Below are 21617 nucleotides of genomic sequence, written 5' to 3'. Positions count from 1 at the left end.
ACTATATTTTACTTTTTATGTCAGCAGACTCGAATTAATTCACATTTCGCTTCCAGTGATATTTCACTTGCAGTTGCAAGCTCTATTCTATCACCATCCTTGTCTTTGATATTAATTCATAATTAAAGGCTGAATTTTGTGGCCTGGAATATGTGGCAAACATTCCTATTATATTCTGTATTTTTAATTGAAACATATCAGTTATAACTGTAGATAGATCTAGCTTGGTATTACTTATTTATTGCTCTTTAATTTCCTAAAGTCATTAATCCCTATTCATCAAAATAGTGTATTGTGAAAGCTCCTTTCACAATAAATGAGCAAGCACAAATGTAACCAACATTTTCATTATTCATCAGTTTAATCTTTGGAGTGTTTGCATAATCAAACTCATGTTTGGTCAGCCTGGAAAATGGCAAAAACAGGGACTGTCAATTTGAGCAACTGAATCTTTCCACTATAAGCTGAAGAGGGAGATGAATTCTGACCTCGGAGCGAGCAGCTGGCTGACCATGCAGGGATGCTGTTGCGTCTCTGGTAAAAGAGGATATAAGCCCCACGTGTACACACTTCCCCCTCAGGAACTGGCTCTACACTGCTGTCGTCATAACCGTACCACTGGCCATCCACTGAGTTCCTACAGTATGCTGAAAGAAAAGAAGTACTGAGATTAATGGCAGTATGCTCTTGTGTGCGGACTGCTTGTTGACACACTCTTACAAATAAGTGTGCTAGGCAATTTATCCTATACATTACACAGAAGAAGAAGAACTGAGGGCACGAAGACTTTGTTATCACCACACATTTATTACAGCACAGTGGAATTCTTTTCTCTACATATATCACAGCTGAGGATGATGGGGTCAGAGCACAGGGGCAGCTATGATACAGCGCCTCTGGAGCAGGGAGGGTTAAGGGCCTTGCTCAATTGCTCAACAGTGGAACTTGGTAGTGCTGGGGGTTAAACTCTGATCCTCCAATCAACAAGCTCGAGCCTAAACCACTTGAACCACCACTGCCCCACACTGATTAAACCCCAGGTCATTTATTGTAAGTCCACAAACCTGTATAGTGGCCTCCATGCATGCCTCCGTGATGGTTACAGACAGCATACAGGTCATACAAGAAGTCCTCAGGATGTTGGCCTGTTTCATTCCTTTGATGAAGCTGCTGTTTCCATGTATTAGGCAGGCGTGTGCAGTTATTCCTCTTGACCATGTGAGGTGCCATATCCAGGGCTGTAAGAGGGAAGCGAACCAGAGTGGAGAGCTTGTTTCGTCGTTCGCCCACCTGCCTGAAACGCTTGAGGTGGAGGATGAGGATGTCCGGGAGTGTCCACAGACTCATCTGAACCATGCCTTGCTGCAGCTGCTTGCAATGAGGACACTTCCATGCGTCGTCTGGAGCCAGCTGCATGCACAGGACACAATATAACGTGTGATATATTGATATGATATCGATATTGCAATCAATTATGGCTTTTTTTCAATACGAGTATTGTGCATTCGATCTCCACTGATGCTTGTGTTAACAGAATGGTAGCTGGTAAGATGGATTTATTATTCATCTTAAAGTGAAGTTTATATTGTCACATATACATTACAGCACATTGAAATTCCTTCTTTGAATACCCCAGCTTTCTGGAGGTTAGGGTCAAAGCACAGGGTCAGTCCTGATACAGCACCCCAGGAGCTGGGAGGGCTAAGGGCCTGACAATGGCAGCTTGGCAGTACTGTGGCTTGAACATCAATCTTCTGTTCAACAACAAGGAGCCTTAACCACAAGAGCTACCACTGTCCACTAAAGCGTCCACTGCCTCTTAAGCACATTAGATACAGTCTACTAGCGACTATTATTAAACATTCAATAATTACAGGGAATTTGTAAATACAGAAGTCTGGACCTGCCAGTGGTCTTTTAGAGCAGGGGTTTAGAAAAAGGTTTCATTAAAATGATGAGTACAATACTATACATTCTATGTATTATGGAGCTTTCTATTCCTGACCATTCCTCTTACATAACACAGCAGCTCCATGTGGCATTATTTATAGACCTAGCACTTTCTGAGTTAATTAAGGTTGGATTAAATCCATTCAATTCAAGTGACAAGGCAAATAATAATTATAAGAACTCAGTCATACATGTAATAGCTTTGAAAACGACGGGTTAGGATTTACAGTACTGAATCTAAATGAAAAAAATAAAATCCCAGGCCCCTGCTTTAGAGGGGTTTGTGAAGAGCATCTTAATGGATGTTTTTTCATGTCAAATCATTCCTTTGTTATTCAGGTTTTTCTAAATGATCAAAAACCATACCAAAGACATTAAATAGTATTGTTTTTTTGTGTATATATGCATACATGTGTATAGTACAATAGAAATAAAGCCTCATGCAATGTGCTGACATTTGAACTTCTAATCAGTAGCTTGGAGTCTTAAACACTGAGACACACTTCCATAAAAATCAATGAAAGACTTGCTGAGAAAAGCTGATAGCAAAACTGGTGTGTCTGAAGGAAATAATCAGCAGCAAGATGAGCGGCAGAAGTCTTCACACCTAGTTGTAAAGTTTAGTTACTTATCTTCGTGACTGGTTTCATAAATTTGTCCTCTGACTATTAGACAAATTTTCTTCTATTTCTTCGCACACATCTTTACAAGTCTTTGCACATCTTGGTATGTACATGAACTATAAACACCTCTGATGCAAATGACATTTTAGTTGTCTTATGGGGGATTAGTACTGGGTAGCATGGAACCAGACTCTAAATGGTCTGTTAAGATCTCAGAGAGAAGAGCTGCTTGTTTTGGGCTGTGTGTGTGTGTGTGTGTTACCTGCTCTTCTTTAGTATAAAGTTGAAAGCACTCGTCCAGTGTGCAGCTGTGTTGCTGGACATGCTGCTGTTGCTGGACACGTACACTCTCACAATCCTTCACCACCTCCTCCTGGATGTTACCGAAGAGACTACACACACACACACACACACACACACTAAAGTTTTGTTCACAGTGAACAAGATCAGTATATTAACGCAATGCTGTCCCATTTCACATCTAATTGTTGTCTCATTGTGGAACAAGTGAGCATCAAGCAGTCCTAATGTCACTGTGCACTCTCCTTTCTTTTTGCCATAAAGTGATTCGATGGTTAGATGATAATGGACTGACTCACCAGTCTTTCATTCTGTGTTCCCACTCCACAATCAGCTTCACATGTGGAGGTCCGCCTGAGCCACACAGCTTTAGAGCTCTGAGCAAACAGAGGAAAAGAATGATCAACAACAGCAATAATACTAATACAATATTACACTTTTTTTTTTAATTATTATTATACTATTAGTAATAATATTGTCATCTCCCAGAACACATCCCAGCCTACACATATGGCCACCATGGACTACAATGGCCAACTGTTTCATTCAATGTCACGGTCACTAGATTACTGATCACATACGCCTGGGCTCAGGGTGTGTCTCAATCCCTTGTTTAGTAGTCAGAGCACTGATCAGGAAGTCGTCTATTTAAAGTTCTGGCTCATTCACAAAATCCTTCTAGTGCACTTCAACCTTCACTCACTAAAAATCACACAATGCACAAGAGAAAGCAGGGAGCATCAATGCTCACTTAACTCCATTGCAGGATGCTCGTTGACATTGTGTTATGGTAAAAGATGTCATATTTTCTGAAGTCCCTTAGCTCAGGAGAAAACAAACAAACCCTTAGCCAACTTCTACAAATGTAGCTTGTTATCGTTGTTGTAGCTCTCAAATGATCAGCACTTTTAAACTTTATTTGCAGTTCTATATACAGTTTGTGGAGTGTTTAATGATTTCAGATAATCCACTAGCTAGCCTAGAGGGGGAAATATATGGAACTGGTGGAGGAATTCCACAGTCGGGGGTGGCATGCACAATGTATGCCAGTTGAGGTGGGTGGGTGGGGGGCTTTGCAGGGAATTCACTGTGCAAGGCCTTTAGCCTCCTGAGCTTCGCTGGAGCTCGGAAAAGGCGAGCCATCAGGAGAGCTTCCGAAGCTGCAGAGAGAGCTTCACGATGGCTGTGGATTACCAGGGACAAACTGTGGTCGAATGTTGCTTGGACACAGGCCGGGAATTGATCGCTCCTGGTCAGGTCTCCAGGACGAGGGGGTCTGAAGTTTAAAGACCCGAAACCCTTAAGGACCCCTGGTATTGTCAGTGATGATGTGTCCAAGCGCATCAGTAGATGTATCTTACAACCAGCCTACATTTCTGCTTCAGGTATCATGAACATAAAAATCACCAGTCTGTGGTCATGTTGCCGGAAATGGAATCATCCGTGCCCCAATTTGTAGTGAGTGACCATTTACCTACATAAGCACACTACATACACACTGAGAAGTATCTGCTAAGTGTTGCTTTTGTAACAAATGTTCATGATTTTTATTGTGATATCCTGTGTGTGAATCACCTGACCGACTACCTGTCCTTAACGAATCTTAAGCTAAGTGCTTCTCCAATTAATAATAATAATTAATAATAATAATAATAATAGAGTTATTTTTAGGACCTGGAGATTTTAGGCCAGTTAGTCCAGCTTCATTATAATTTACATAACATGACCAAGAATGGTTTTGTGTAGGCTGTCAAACAAAAAAACTGGGGATAAAAAAAAAAAAAGTACTCTGGCTGTGAGTCTCAAAAATAACAATAAACTACTTGATAACACTGAGCAATGACTCAGCCCGCTTTGTTCCATGTCCTTTAAAAAGCAACATGCAAATCTTCATCATGCCTGCCATGTGTGTCCCTGCTGGAAAGCTTTCATGAGCCAGTTATGAAGAGGCTCTTGCTCTGATTCCTGAGCCAATAAGGCGGAAAAACAGCAGGTGAGAGAAGTGGGCGGGTGGAGTCGACCCTTCAACCGAACTAGAGCGTCATTTCTCCTCATCACAGTATACATTATGGAAGATTTTACATTATTACTGCAAGGCAAATTTATGAATGAAGCCCATGACTGAAGACCATCAAAATCTGGGAGCGGATGTTTATCAGTCTGTTATCAGTCACTATATGAATGGAGATCTCCTGATATTAAACATTCTATTATAACTATATAACAGTGATATATATTAAGTTTAGAGGTTGAAATCTTTTTGTAGGAAAACGATGACTACACTGAAAAGAAGAAACATGCTGTTAGTCTGGAAATGTATGTTATTAAATGACAAAAACACAGTGCTGAAGATGCGTCCCTACTATTTCCAGTGTCTCGCGGCTGGGATGATAATATATAATTAGATGGCTGTAGTCATTTTCTAAACGATGAGTTATTAAATGTAACTACGTCAGTATTTGGTGCTTTATGCCGAAAATATTCATGTCTTCGACCACACAGTGTCGTATTTATTCAGTTCTTAGTGAAAGGTTCATTATGAACAATTACCGTATTTGTTACATGTTATGTGAAACATGATTGCTCGCTGATTGATGGTGCACAGCATTATAAACGAATACAAAGTATAATGCGTCATCCTTAAATGAAAACAAATTCGCCAAATTGCTTTGAGAGGAGAAAAAAACATGTCGGAATTTCAGAGTGTCTCATTGTGGGTCATATCCCTGAGATTACTTTCCTGTAACTGCATTTTAAAATAGATCCCTTACATAATACTTTACAGGACAAGAAAATACATCCTGCTTTAAATTATATTCCAAAACTGATGGTAGATTTTTGTTAAAACTGATGGGAATTGTTGTATACTGTAAGTATTCCTTATAGATAGATTCATTCAAAGATTCATTATAGACTTTTATAGAAAGCAAAGTCTTTCTCAGGGCCTCAGCGTTGCCTCCGGGTTTGAACTCTCTAACGATGTAATTTAACCTCTGTCTTACTGTCTTCGTGAAGGAAAAGCAACAGAAAGTGTGTAAACAGGTCTACTGTGAAAGGGAAGGATTTGAATAAAGAACTGGCCCATGTCCAGGTCGGTTCTTTGAAAGCAGTTGTCCAAAGACACTGGCTTTGACTTTGATGCTCACACACAATCTAAACTTATTACTATTCAGTTCTCTTCTACTGCATGGCTTTGTTCATGATCTGAATGTAGATGGAAAAATCAATATTTTGCCATTACTACCTGTCAGAATGAAGTAGGGTTTTTTTTTTTGTTTTAATTCTCAGGTAAAAGACAATTCTTCCATTTGTTAATTCCTGTACACGGCTTCCAGGTAGGTCAGTGTGTGTGTGTGTGTGTGTGGGGTTGCAAATGAATGACCTCTTATGGGGAGACAACAAAAAGTTTACAGCACTAACTTTATGTGAGGATTGCAATTGATGGATAATACCGAGAACTGAGAAAGAGGAGAGGAGAGAGAGAGAGAGAGAGAGAGAGAGAGAGAATTTCAATTCAAGCCAGAATCTCCCATAAATCATTAACACAAGATGGCATCCTCTTACCTGTCCACTGCAGGATGGTAAAGTGGACGTCCATCCTGCGGACTTAAGTAGCTACAAGACGCCGATCCCCCAACGACGCGGATCTTAAACAGGACTCTATTATTCTGTAATGAAATAAAGACAAGAAAAAGAAAATAGTTGCATTTAGATGTACTGTGAGAGACATTTTACAGCCCTGGCTTGGGTTCACTGAGTCCCCATAGTGAAAAGGCTCAGTGTAAAACAATATAAAGTTATTTCTGACTAACCTTTAGCTTATGATGAAACATTTCCTCATAAATCATGATGATGGGAGTTTTCTCTTCCAGAACGACTCCCTTTCACAGAGCACAAGTGCTTACTTAATGTTTTTTTTCTCTCTTAAGGGAAGACTTGGGACTGATGTGTTCACTGATGTGAGTGCTCTCTACCAGAGAAATCCAGAGAATGGTGTTCATGCTTCTAGTACAATTTTAGAGACATGTAGAACCTATGAAAAGGAGCACTGAAGCTCATCTGGTGTGCTGATTTGATCTTAGATAGTGTGTGTGTGTGCACAGTGCCCTGCAATGGACTGCCATCCCATCCAGAGTGTATTTCCACCTAACACGTCCAGGATAGCTTCTAGATAATAATCCAGACACATTGCAAAGTCTCACTCCCACATTGATTCATCTGAGCTTCAGATTTCTTTTGCCTGTTCAACGAGTTTATCATTGCTCATTCCAGGTGTTTATAGACACCTGACCCTCAGCCTGATTGCTGGTTTTGCGTCCTGATTTGTTTTCCCTTGCTTTCCTGAAAAACCTGCACGTACATCCAGTCCTGTCTGAGGTCTGATATTCTACTTGTTCTTAAAATTGCCTTTGTGTGTCTGCATTCTGTGAGGATCTATTGAACTCTTGAAAATGAAACACCGCTCCATCCAAGAATGAAATTGATTTCCTCTTCTTTCTAAATGAAATTCCACATTTTACTGGCTGAGCTTCAAGATAACAGAAAAGACTCCTGCTGGGACACAGAGAGAGAGAGAGAGAGAGAGAGAGAGAGAGTCTGTGTGTGTGTGTGTGTGTGTGTGTGTGTGTGTAAAAATAGACTAGAAAGAACTAGAAAGATTTTTAAAAAGATCAATGTGAGAATGTTTCATTTATTTTATAAAGCACTGATATTTCAGAGGGAAATATGAGCAAAATCATGCCAGAAAGGCTGCTGGAGAAGAGATCCTAGCACATTTGGTGTGTCTCAGACACAGAGATAAGGATGCCTGAGAAGCCTGTGTTCCTTTTTATGGGAAAAAATATAACAAAAACATTCAAAAGAAAAACACACACAGATGGACATCTGTGTCCCTGACAGCTTGGACCGCATTCTTAATGATCTTTATCCACCATGTTTACGTTATTGTCAGAGATCTGCATGCATTTTTCAGAGCTTCCAGCAGAGGGAGTTCAGTGACTGCTTATAAAGGATGAGGATGAGGCATGTAGTAGGTGAAGTGTCATGATGGAAGCAATGGAATTTTGCTCTGGCATTTCTACCAGTAGCAGCTCCTTACTGTCAATCAGCTGGATTGTATATAGATTTGCATAAAACCAGATGAACCAAACACTGACGCTGACTTTTAAGCTTTGTGTGAAATGCAACACTGACACTCCCATGTTTGAGGATGACAACTGCAGGACCTGAATCAGTGAGTGACTGGTCTGACAAGCATGAGAAAAAAAACTTGGATTGGGACTGGGTCTGGGTGCAAAATCACCACACCTCAAAGAAAATGTGTAAAAGATGCACCATGAACTGTAGCTGAATTGCGCATGGAAACTGACTCGAGCTTGACGGCACTGACATTGTTTTGAGTTGACAGCGCTACTTATTGTGTAAGCGTGAGCTTCAAATACTTTCAAATACACCAAGGGATTGAAAAGAAATTATGCACACACATATATTTTTGGTCCAGAGCATTTAGTGAACTCTAATCTCTAATCTCCAATGGATATACAAAGTCTAAATAGGTTTTTGCAAAGTAAAAAAAAAATTAAAACAAGATACAAAAGTATTAATTCAGGAGTATGCAACTTTTTCTTCCCCTCCCCAAAAAATTATTTCTGACCATGGTACCTTTTATACATCATAATTTAACACGAGTATAATTATTTCTCTTGGCTTTATTATTTTACAGCACAAAAACCTACCATTTTATCAGGGGTGTGTAGACTTTTATAACTGTTGCAACAGACCTGGACCATGGACTCAAGGTTGAGCTGCTCAACTATTGTGTGTACCATTTTAAAACACACTATTCAACCTCTCTCCAGTTAGTCCTTCTATCTGTAAACGCCTCAGTGCTTGAAATGAAATCAAAAATCAAACATATACACAGTACGATGTGCATTGTAATGCTTTATATGTCTAAACAGAATTTGTCTGTACTTGCACAATCGTGTAGAAGACTCTCAGACTCCAACATCTCATATCTGTATTACTATCTAGTATTGTAATATCTCCCACTATGTCACTTCCTGATTGCGTACTTTATTTACAGTTTGAGCAAGGCACCTACTGTAACCTTCAGTTGCTTAGTTGTATAAAGGAGTCGCTCTGGATAAGGGCGTCTGCCATATGCCATACATGTAAATGTTTTCCTCTTCTTTCTAGATGTTGTGTAATCACAGGATAGTGTGCTCATTGCCCCGGTGAACCTCCACAGAGTTATTATTGCATATAGTAATCAAACATGCCTCAATTAAAAAAAGAAAAAAATACCCTGAAAGCTTTAGGCCTACTTGCCCAGGAATCTTGTAGCCCATGCTTAGGGGAGGAGCAGAATACAGAGAGTAACAGGGTTGCCAGAGTTTAAAAACACTTCCCGGTAGGGGTGTGTGATATGCATTGTATATGATAATATCTTAATATACCAGACTGCATACAATATTTACAGTTTACTATTACTCGCTTAGAGCAATATGTGCATATGTGTGTGTGTGTGTGTGCTTAAAGCACTCTTTACAGACGTTGAATCTCTCAAGACCACACTGCCATGTTAATGAAACAGTCACGTTGAAGGAAACGTTGGCCTTCAGAATATTTTGCCCTTATGTAAGTCAGACAGAAAGCTTGCTAAATGTGCATCGTTCAGTTTATCTGCACATCCTTCATAAAATGCACGTTTCTCACATTTAACACGCTGTACAATTGATACGCAAGAATAGATATTTTGACACGTGCTTATTTTAGGAGAGGAGGGCTTCTCATTAGAGAAAGATCAACTCTACTTTCTTCAACTCTACGTTCCATAACTCTAAATCCACATCTACTTAGCCTCATGTTAACTATAGTAGATTCATTACAGTAAATAAGCAAATGTTTGCGTTTAGAAAAATTTGCTTTAGTAGTAAATCAGAGCTGGACAGAATGATGGTCTTGTTTGTAAAGCTGAAATAATGAAAGTAATTAGCTCTGAGTACGAGTTGTTTCGAACATTTACTTTCGCGCACACACCCAACAAAGCACGTCAGATACCTTTTCAAATAGAAATGGAAATAGAAAACCCTGTTCTGTCACGTGTTTGAAATAAGATACTGTAATTAACAGGTATCTTTTCAGCTCCATGTTACATGCCAGATGCATAAACTGTGTGTACTATAGAAATGTAGTTAGATTTGAGCTGATAAATGTACAACTGTTCACATGTATACACCATGCCTGCTTCCTGAATTAAAAACAGAGGAAAACAGACATTATTTCACTGCAGTACCATGAAAAAAATCCATACTCATCAAGCTACATTTACAAATATTCTCATATCTCAGTGTGAAAGAGGATTGAAGCTACTCAGCACACTCTAGTGGACGGGACTGATTTTGTAAGAACTCTAGACATGAAGAGCTTCACTGAGTTTCCACATTATTAGGTATACCTACATAGCATCATATTTCTCTGCCATTGCGATCAAAACAGCATAAATAGATTCACCTGGACATGAAGACTATGTTTATTTATTTGGCTGTTGCTTTTAGCCAAAGTGACTATCACACCGCAGGAAAAACAGCCCTTTCTAAACTGTCCCAAAATGTGCATGAAGGCTGATGTGGAGATCAGCGAAGCAATAAAACATGTTTCTGAAAAGAGATGAGCATGATACGCCATGGTGCATGGTCCACATAGGCATTTTTTAAAATGTTACTACATTACAGATATAATCATCGATTCAGTTGAATTAGGATGTGGTAGCTTAGTGGTTACAATGTTTGACTTACTGATCAGAAGGGTGTGGGTTTAAATCCCAGGCCCCTGAGCAAGGCCCCTGTTGCTCAGTTGTATAAAGGAGATAAATGTAAGTCTGGATAAGGGCATATGCCATGCATGTAAATGTTTTGCTCTCCTTTCTAGATGTTGTGTAATCACAGGGCAGTGTGCTTATTGCCCCAGTGAACCTCCACGGAGTTATTATTGCTTATATGAATAAATTAAAAAAAAAAGAAAAGAAAGCTAGAGGCCCACTGGAGCAGGAATCCTTTAGCCCATGCTTAAGGGAGGAGCAGAATACAGAGAGTAACAGGGTTGCCAGAGTTTAAAAAAACTTCCCAGCAGGGGTGTGTGATATGCATTGTATATGATAATACCTTAAGTGCAAGCTGACATAATTGAGTATGTAGGAAAAAGAATTAATTAAAAAAGCAGCTTGAGCTAGTGTGTCTAAAAAGGCATGACTGAAGTTAAAAAGGAGTGAACAAACAGCACCAGGAGACAAAATACAAACCCCTCAGCCTCGCAATCTACGTCATTAGATTTAATTGGTAGACGTGGGTCATCCTCACTCACATGAAGGTGGTTTGTGCTTTGAAAAGAAAGCTGCTGCTCAAAAGACAGCAATGAGCAATCCATGTGGGGAATCGTTTGCTGTTAGAGACAACTCGACAAATAACTTCTTTCATCGTCTGCAAACTAACCACTGCACAGGATATGAAGAATATGAAAAGCTTCAGATGACAGCTGTCCATGACATGCCTCAAGCAGCTAAGGAACCAGCGCACACACACACACACACACACACACACACACACAATCCTTCTGCAAAAACGTGCCTCTTGACAAGGATGATACGATATAACAAACGTGGTAAATAAATTAATAGGACCTCTTAACCTTAAATATTCTGTTTTAGTATTTAATAACAATTAATATCCTATTACCAAGTGAAAATAAGACACGTGCACATTTTTGTACAAGCACATTTTTGACGGATGCAAAATATCGTCTACTTATCAATATCGACAAAATATCTAGATATATTTTTTCTGTGACCAGGCACCAAAGATCTTACATATGCCTTGCATTTCAGAAATCCTTCATTGAGTATAAGGAGGGGAATATGTACCAGGAAAACATTCCCCACACCAACACAGTGCCTCCACTAGACTATCTGTCTGTCTGTGTCTGTCTGTCTGTCTGTCTGTCTGTCTATCTATCTATCTATCTGTCTGTCTGTCTGTCTGTCTGTCTGTCTGTCTGTCTGTCTGTCTATCTAGTAAACACAAATGAATTATTTCATGGCATAAAATTAGTCAGGACTCTGTTGGCTTTCAGTGTGAGATGTTTTTCCCTTACACAGAATTTTAATATTTGAATATAACACCTTCAAATTATGAACAAGCACTTCTTGTGCATCTCACAGAGCAGAACTGGGATTGATATCACCATTTACTTTGAAGATATAAACCCCAAACCGTTAATTTTTCTATGAATATATTGCCCCTAGTATGCAAAAATATAAAATTTAAAGCCCTGAGTCATATTTCATATGAGCCATGAGCCATCACTGTGGAGGGTGACATGACAAAGACATTCAATGCTGAACATAGCCACCCCCCAAAAAAAGGTGCAAATTCCATATTTGACCTCTGCTGAAGAGTTAAACAGTCGAACATGGACAGCTCAGAAGGACAATCGACGCTAACTGAATCATAGCTCTGCCACCACAGTCACATGTTGTACCACTTGTTAGAATGTGTAACCTGTGTGAGGCTAGGTGTGTACCTAATAAACTGACAACTCAGCGTACATGAGAAATCTGAGATGAAGATAAGGCAGTTCCTTCAGGGCTCCAAGTCCCTCGACTTTTCCAACAGTGATGTGTTAATTGGCATGCACCTTGTCAGAGTGATAAGTGATAAGAAGTGTGCTGCTCGCTGCATGATGAATGGCAATCGGAGAGACGCGAGAGGACGGGAAAAAGGAAATAAAAGACAAGGACATAATTAATTTCATGGAGTGCCATAAAATGGAGCGAGCTACTTTCTTTTACTGAATTCCGTTGTGAGAAATTAGTTAATCCTTGTGTTTGATTAAAATCGTTACAAAGAGTACCAGAAGAAGGAAAGTATTTCTGTCTGTGTTTTTACTGTGTTATAATTACATATAGTATATTTATGTAATGGGTGCATGTCAAAATTGTCCAAGAAGTCGTGAGCTGGTGGACTGTGAACCCAGCAAAGTATTTCAATGATATTTCTAATACTGAATTAAGAAAATTATGAAAAACCTGAATGAAAAAATTGCGTGCCTTGTATACAGAAAAATCAACACCGTTGAAGTTTAATTTAAAACAAGGTCAGAAATGGCATATATATAAACTAAGCATTAATGGTTTAGCATTAAACAGTTGCTTATATTCAGTTATGTTAGTTATGAGGAAAGATTTTTAGCTTCTCAGATCTGAGTGGAATACAGAACGCTTGAAATGTTTAACAGGCCACTGGTTGTGTCAGTGAAGCTAAGTTATATTTAAAGGGAACTGTTTACCTGTGGCTGTGCTCCACTGATCATCAGGTAGTAGAGCTTACTGAGGATGCTCTGCTGCAGCTCATCCCATGACACTGACCTGTCTTCTCTCATCAGAAATGGAGGACCAAACCTACAGGGAAACAAAGGTGAGGTTTAATATCTGTGCAATATATTATACTGCAGCAAATATTAAGGGGGCTTTCATGCTGCCAGTTTAGTCTGAAACAGAGCATGAAAAATTGGTGTGATGTGAAAGCTGTCCATAAAGGGAACCAGGAAGCGTGCTGTAGTACCGAACCCGAGACTACCAATAGGAGGTGGTGTGAGTTCAGTTGTACTGGAACTAGACTAATATTCGGGTTTGCACTTGTTCAGGAAGTGAAGTGACCTGTGCGTGTGTTTCAGCTGATGATGACGACGTTGTTATTTTCCTTGTGTTCTCCATGCACATTTGTAAGATGAACACAAACGCACTGGGGTTCCACAGAATCAAGAGAGTCTGAAACCAGATTGATTCTGAAGGGTGGGGAGGCAAGAACAATCACACTCGGATTGGGACCTGAGCAAAGGCGGCTAATGTGAAAACCAGTTCGATCTCTGTTGCAGTGCAGTTTGGGTTGAACTTACTGAATATCTGCAACAATCTAAACTGTGAGGTTTAATGATGACAATGTTATAGCTGCACATGAGTGAGAGACCAGGAGAGAATAAATAGGCCTGCATTTTGGGTACAAAGGCAATGCTCTTTCAATGCTCTGTCAATGTAACGCTGGATGTCTGTTTGCTATTGCATTATAAAAGAAGAAGGCTGCATGCATGCTCAAATACTGTTTGATGCACCAGAAGCAGCATTTGGTAGAGAAGCTGTGGACTTGGTGGAAGCTTGTGCTCACCTTCACCCTCTCTGACTCGTACCTGTGGTGTGATGAGGTAAAAATAGCTAGCTGGTAGGAAAAAACCATAAGAGACAAATACAGCAAAAATACCAAACTCGGGCCTATGTGGAAGCCACTTTGTGTTTCTAAGCTGATGTTCATCCAGATCTGTCACTAAGATGTGAAATGACTGGACAGACTGTTCCACCAAAGCATCATCTGCGAATAGTGCCAATTTATGTTCAGTGCCACTTTTATTACCTTCATTCTATCTTATTGTCTGGCTCAGAGGTTCAATAAATAGAGTGAATAAAAAAAGGCAAACTCGTTGCCTCTTTCCACATTTCACGTGAAAGGTCCCCATTTATTTTGGGTTTTTCACTCTAGAGCTACAGAAAAATTCCTTGAGCCGCTATAATACATTTTCTGTGTATATTAAATCTTCTGGACAGATCATCGGTCAAAAACACACTGCTTGTGTATAGTTTTCAGTAATATGTTTCATTCTGTGCAATGTCCTTCGTATAAATGTCCTGAATTTGTCTTTATATGTTTCTATATATATCTGAGGTCAGGAAAGACCTGTTCAATTCTTTGTGACAATAGCAGTTCAGACAATATTTCAGTTTTATATGATGACTGCTGTGGAGGTTCTGTATACAGAGCTGATAAAATCCAACACACACCACATCCCATGCAGATAGTTTTCTCTGCTGTCATAGGCTTTAATGTTGCTTTCATTTGTTAGATTCTTCACCCCAGTCATATCATAACAGATTTCCCCAGTTTTGCCCTGACTGTTTATTTAATAATTGCCTTTGGTAGTGTTCTAAAGTGGGGGAAAGAGCGATTGATCCCCGACAAATTGTCAAAGATCTGAAATCTCCATCCTGAGTGCCAGTCATCCAGAAGTTCAGCGAGACTCATAATGATGGTTAAGAACCTCCGAGAAATCAAGGTGGCATTTTCTGAATCATTATCAGGCTGATAAAGCTTGTGATATCGCTTGTCTGAAAGAGGAAATGTATGAAAAAGGCTTCCTGGCTGAGCACAGCAAGGCGGTCTGAAAGGGATGGGAGAAAGGCTGGGTAATTTCACGCTGGCGTAACAGTCGCAGCGGCTTCCCGCTGTCATGAACTAAAACAAACCATAAACTCTTCTGACTCCTTTCCCCCTCCTTCCATCTTGCTCTCCAGTGATTTTGAAAGAAAGCCCTCTCTGACACGTTCTCGTGCTGTGCGATTTCAGCGAGAGAGAGAGAGAGAGAGAGAGAGAGAGAGAGAGAGAGAAGGATTGAGGGGGGGAAAAGAGAGAGGACAGATGGAAGAGATGATCACTCTATAAAACCTAAAAACTGCCAGTTCTTCTAAACATCATCGTGCCTGCTGAGGAGTCTTTTTGTTATTAGAAGGTATTTATTTCTACGCATACACTGGCCCTAATGTATTATAGTGTGTGGACTGATTTTCAGCAGTTACGTTACTGTGTGTAAATGTTCTGTTATGTGTTATAAACAGAACTGCTGTTCGAGTCTAACAGAGCTGTTTACAAGGCAAAACAGACAAGGTGTATTTCTGTGCATCATACAGCTACATGTCGGAGGTTAACACACAAAAAAGTCTAGAGGAATGAGAACGATTGCATCATCGGTCAAAAATTGGTGTTCATTTTTGCCCTATATTTGTTTGCCTCACACAAACCAGGTGTAAATTAGGGTAATTTGTGTGGCTAGGAGCGGTAAAGCCAGTGTTGCCTACTGGGATACATTTTAGCTTGTTTTGTATGACTATATAATCGTCTGAAAAGGTTTTTGTGCTGCTAAATTGCTGGGTGACATTTACTCCGATTATATTATCTGACCTGCCAACCTTTTTACATCGGAGTTGAGCCTGAATCTGTTATGACACAGGTTTTTCTTTAACTCTGATATTAACTTGCACTGTCTGGAAGCCACGCCCCCTTTTCTCCCTCGTCTCACATGCTCTGCCTGAGATACAGTGGAAACTCTCGCTCTGTCATAACACATGAAGAATTAATTTGAGTTCATTATTTTGAAATAAAATTGCTTACTGTACTGTGATCTACAACGATCAGGCATAACATTATGACCACCTGCCTAATATTGGTGTTGGTCCCCCTTTTTGCTGCCACCTTTCTATCAGAACCAGCATTAACTTCTTCAACAGTAGCTCTTCTGTTGGATCGGATCACACGGGCCAGCCTTTGCTCCCCATGTGCATCGATGAGCCTTGGCCGCCCATGACCCTGTCGTCGGTTCTTCCCTTGGACCACTTTTGAAAGATACTGACCACTGCAGACCGGGAACACCCCACGAAAGGTGAGGTCTAGCTGTCTAGCCATCAGAATTTGACCCTTATCAAATTCACTCAAATCCTTACGCTTGCCCATTTTTCCTGCTTATAACACATCAACTTTGAGGACATAATGTTCACTTGCTGCCTAATATATCCCACCCACTAACAGGTGCCATGATGAGGAGATAATGATGAGAAGTTCTCACTTGTCAGTGGTCATAATGTTATGCCTGATCGGTGTATTTCACATAAGCCTATAGCTGTTACAGTTAGTTTTCTTCTGATTTTATAGACATTTTTTATTTTTAAAAACATGTGTAATACAACCTATATATATTACACATAATTTGCATAATCATAGCCCACACAAAAATCAATGCATATTATTACACACAGTTTGAATATGTTATTAAGAGGCATGATTATGTGCATCTGAAACCAACTCCTGTCTTCCTCCTTGAAGTGGCCATGAAATAACATCAGAGCCCTGATTTGATTCAGTGTGTTGGGTTTCCAGTTGAAACAGGAAGTCAGGTAGAGAGCATGTTGAAGGACTTGACTGATTTCCACAACAGCCAGCAATGCAGATATGCTGCACCTCCTGCTGTTTCTGAACACAAACTCATTCTCAGCTGTAGAGGATTGCTCACACAGTGACCTTGTCATGTTCAGTACCCTAAAGTAGAGGTTTGTAAACACAGGGCTTTGAATTGGTACCGGGTCGTTTGTTACCGCCAGTGTTTTCCCTCTCCCCTGTTATAAGCCTAATGTGGCAGTGAGGGAATTAGGCTCTCTGCAGGGGGGAGGAAAAGACTGCCATTTACCACAAAACTGCAAAATGGAACTGTACAGAGAAACAAGCTTTCTGGGCTACACACACACACACACACACATGCCACACCAACCAACAGACACACACACAGCTCAGAGAGACACATACATAGACATACATGGAGGTCACACCGACCAACAGACACACACACACACACACACAGGTCACACCAACCAACAGACACACACACACACAGAGGTCAGACAGACACATACATAGACATACATGGAGGTCACACTGGCCAACGTACACACACACACACGCAGGTCTCTCTGCCTCTCTCTGTCTCTCTCACACTCACTCACACACACACACACACGCTAATGTGCCTGAACATCAAATGCTTGCAGTGTCATATAGCTCTATGCTCATTTGGGAGTGTAGTTGTAAATTTTTAAAGGAAAGATTAAAATACAGAAGGTATAAACACACGTGCACACACACACACACAATACAAAATGTGACAAGGACTGGTTTGGAGACTGCCTGAATCACCCATGATTTATGCTAACTAGCTACTAGAGTAGCTAGAGTTCCCCAATTTCACAACACCAGTTTAAACACCAGTTTGCACCTCATGAAATAATTTCAGATGTCTGCGGTGACATCAGACCACTGTTTGTCCCGTTCCTCCTGATCTGGCTCTACATCTGACCCACACTAAACCCACACTAAATACTGATTATCGTACACATCAATGCTAAGTTGACTATTTGGGTATAAACGTATGTAAAATCAACTCACTGATCTCTAAATAAAGAGACTGATGCAGCAGTGATTTATTCCTTGAGTCTGTTCACTTCCTCTTCTGTATATTCTGGCTCAAATACAAAATACTGATGTCTTCACATCAAAGCTAGCATGCTTGTCATTCTGTAAATCACTAACTAGCCAAGCCAAGTTGGGTGCCAGCCATGCCCCTTAAGTGTCATACAGCTGCACTGCATTTTGAAAAGTAGTGTCCAAATTTAGTTGCCTCCACTGGACTTCACATTGACGAGAAACTTTATATCGCTGGAAAATGGTGAGGGAGAAACGAAGCTAACCGCAAAATCTCCCTGTCTGAGATCACTGTAAATCTCTCTCTTATTAAACACCTTTGTAACTGCAATAGTGACGTCTACCTTTGACATCAGAGCCGACCTCAAACCTCTTACTGGAATAATAATAATAATAAAAAAAAAAATCTAAATCTAAATTTTAAAAAATGTTTATACATGTTATAAAAATATAAATATAGTTAATTTATTTCAGTGAGGACTTTCTTTGAAGTAGAAACTCTGGGAAAAGAGCCAAAATCATAAGCTGTAAGCTATTAACCTACTTGAATACACCTGGAGCACATTATAACAAGTTTTAGCATTAACACAGCCATATCACTACCAGTGTCCTCATCTTCAGACTCTCAGAAGGAATTAACATGTGTTTTCTAAAGATAATGTTTTTTTTTGTAAGTATGAATTTCGTAAGCTGGCTAATGATGATTCTCACTGACGCTGGTGAGATCCGTCAGTTCTTTGTCTTTTCCGTCTTTCTGTCATTATTTTCTCTTCCCAGGTGTTGAAAGGGCTGCTTGAACTGGTACATTTTCCACAAATGGACACTTGATGAACACTCGCTCTCCCCTACCCTGATCTCTCTCTTTCTTTCCCCTTGTCTTTTTTAGTCCGCTGTTACTATAAGTAGAAAGGAAGTGACAGGCGACTCTTGATCTTTAGCTGACTGCCATGGACTAAAGCCTATCTGATGCATCACGCTACTATGTCAAGTTTATCTGAAACCTCTCAAGAGCTGACAACCAAACTGGGATAAAGGTCCGTCGATCCATATTCAGTTTTTTTTTTTTCCCCAGCTGTTACGTCACATCATACACCGACCAGGCGTAACATTATGAACACCTGCCTGACCCGTCATGCACTGTGTATTCTGATACCTTTCTATCAGAACCAGCATTAACTTCTTCAGCAATTTGAGCAACAGTAGCTCGTCTGTTGGATCGGATCACACGGGTGGCAAAGAGCCTTGGCTGGCCATGACCCTGTCGGCGGTTCACCACTGTTCCTTCCTTGGACCACTTTTGATAGATACTGACCACTGCAGACCGGGAACACCCCACAAGAGGTGCAGTGTTGGAGATGCTCTGATCCAGTCGTCTAGCCATCACAATTCGTCCCTTGTCAAACTCGCTTACAGTGTTTTGTTTGCTAATCTTTGAAAATGAAGATTACCTCACAGAAACTATATTAATTAAGCATAGCCTTGTTCAAGAAATACAGGTAAAAATGCCTTAAATTGTAGATTTAAACACACAAGATAGGAGATATATTTTACTCGCATGAAAGACTCAGTCCTCAGCAGACTCTATTAATAAATCAGCTTGCTTCTTTTTCAAGATCTTATCAGATTTGTACATATTTGTTGGATAGTATACGGTAAATTAGGACCTGAATAGTGTTAGGTAGTTCTACAGGCCTCACCTCACAGCTTGTTGGCCTGCTCCAGCAGCGTTACACACCAGCAGGAGAATCTTTGTGGTTCCGGCTCCATGGTTAAGGAACTCGGAGGAGAGTGCTCCGGACGCAGCCAGTCTCTGAGCCTCGGGCCCAGAAGAATACGGGGAAGAAGGGAGACTGTGGTGGTAGCCTGAGTCAGGGAAGAGAAGAAACATCAGAGTTTGTACAGAATACGTCAAGCCTGCTTCTCTTAACTGGTCCGCTTGAGACTGGTCATCTGCTCTCACTATTCACAGAAAGGGTGAAAACTCTTCTACTGCTGCCTAGAATAAAGTTTGTTGAAGAGAAACCTTAAAATTTAGGGTGCTGATCGCAGCTCTGTCTAGCAGAATGCATTTATTATATTTATTGCACGGGAAAAATCCTTGTGAGACCGCTATTAACAGCCTTGAATTTGAAGAACAAATGACTGAGGAGACAAGAAGAAACAACAACAACAGCACTAGCAGCATCAAATAAAATGCAACAAAACAGATCTGAAGAGTAACGGTGCACTAAAGTGGGAAGACATTATTAATCCCAGGATATCACTGAATCATAATAATTGCATTCTGGTGTATCATTTGCAGAAGCAACTACTGATGCATTCCTCCACATTTTCATGCAAAACAGTCTATAGAATTTATACAAAATGGTGCCATGTTAAAGTGAGAGGTCAGAGGAGAACAGCTAGAATGGTCTGAGAGGACCAAAAGGCTGCAGTCATTCAAACACTTTTTACAACCCTGGTGAGCAGAAAAGTATCTCAGAATGAAAAACATTTTGCACACTAAGGTGAAAACAGGAGAAGACCATATCTAGTTCTGTTCCTGTCAATTATGGACAGGAATCTGAGGCTACAGTAGGCGCAAGCTCACCAAATGTGGACAGACTACATTTTTTCCAATCTCAATTCAAATCTGTCCAGTTTCAGTACATTTAAAACAAAATATCATATATACATACACCCACCAGGCATAACTTTATGACCACCTGCCTAATATTGTGTTGGTCCCCTTTTTTGCTGAAAAACAGCCCTGACCCGTCATGCACTGTGTATTCTGACATCTTTCTATCAGAACCAGCCTTAACTTCTTCAGCAATTTGAGCAACAGTAGCTCGTCTATCAGATCAGATCACCCGGGCCAGCCTTCGCTCCCCAAGTACATCAATGAGCTTTGGCCGCCCATGACCCTGTCACTGGTTTACCACTGTTCTTTCCATGGACCACTTTTGATAGATACTGACCACTGCAGACCGGGAACACGCCACAAGAGCTGCAGTTTTGGAGATGCTCTGATCCAGTCGTCTAGCCATCACAATTTGGCCCTTGTCAAACTCGCTCAAATCCTTACGCTTGCCCATTATTCCTGCTTCTAACACATCAACTTTGAGGACAAAATGTTCACTTGCTGCCTAATATATCCCACCCACTAACAGGTGCCATGATGAGGAGATAATGATGAGAAGTGTTAATCACTTCACCTATCAGTGCTCATAATGCTATGCCTGATCGGTGTATCTCCAGAACATTGTATACCACCACTGAACAAGCTCTCAGAATAAAACTCCACTCCAGAGCTCACAGCATGGACTGCAGATCTGGGCACGTTCCTCATACAAGCTTAACACCCAACACCAAACATCAGGGTCATGCATGTTCTTGGACTGAGGGATTATAAGTGGCACTCTATATTATTCACAGTTGCTATAATCAGGCTACAGCTTGAGCTTTCCTGCAGTACATCGAGCACAGCCTTCTGCATGATTAATTTCCAAGTCATTTTGGACCCATTTTATGGAGTGAGAGGTGAAGCACAGTCATGAAAACACAGAACGATTTCCTTGTATACTGCTATAAAGTGATGTGATAGCCTTAAATCAGGTCACTGTGTTGGCAGAAC

General features: G+C 40.4%; 1 protein-coding gene across 1 annotated transcript in view; it reads right to left on the bottom strand.

Moving 5' to 3' along the window:
• The window catches only part of usp43b (ubiquitin specific peptidase 43b), an 87006-nt gene that overhangs the window by 6891 nt on the left and 58498 nt on the right, over positions 1–21617 (bottom strand). The window contains exons 7-13 of the mRNA XM_058410237.1: positions 19699–19864; positions 13218–13329; positions 6438–6541; positions 3173–3250; positions 2836–2965; positions 1065–1410; positions 489–647 (exon numbers count right to left, since the gene is read on the bottom strand). Coding sequence (XP_058266220.1) covers positions 489–647; positions 1065–1410; positions 2836–2965; positions 3173–3250; positions 6438–6541; positions 13218–13329; positions 19699–19864 — 1095 coding nt within the window. The remainder of the gene's footprint in view (positions 1–488; positions 648–1064; positions 1411–2835; positions 2966–3172; positions 3251–6437; positions 6542–13217; positions 13330–19698; positions 19865–21617) is intronic.

The sequence above is a fragment of the Hemibagrus wyckioides genome, linkage group LG02, assembly GCF_019097595.1.
Source record: "Hemibagrus wyckioides isolate EC202008001 linkage group LG02, SWU_Hwy_1.0, whole genome shotgun sequence".
Classification (NCBI taxonomy): Eukaryota; Metazoa; Chordata; class Actinopteri; order Siluriformes; family Bagridae; genus Hemibagrus; species Hemibagrus wyckioides.
Note: the sequence above shows the minus strand (reverse complement) of the source record. Positions and strands in the feature narration are given on the sequence as shown.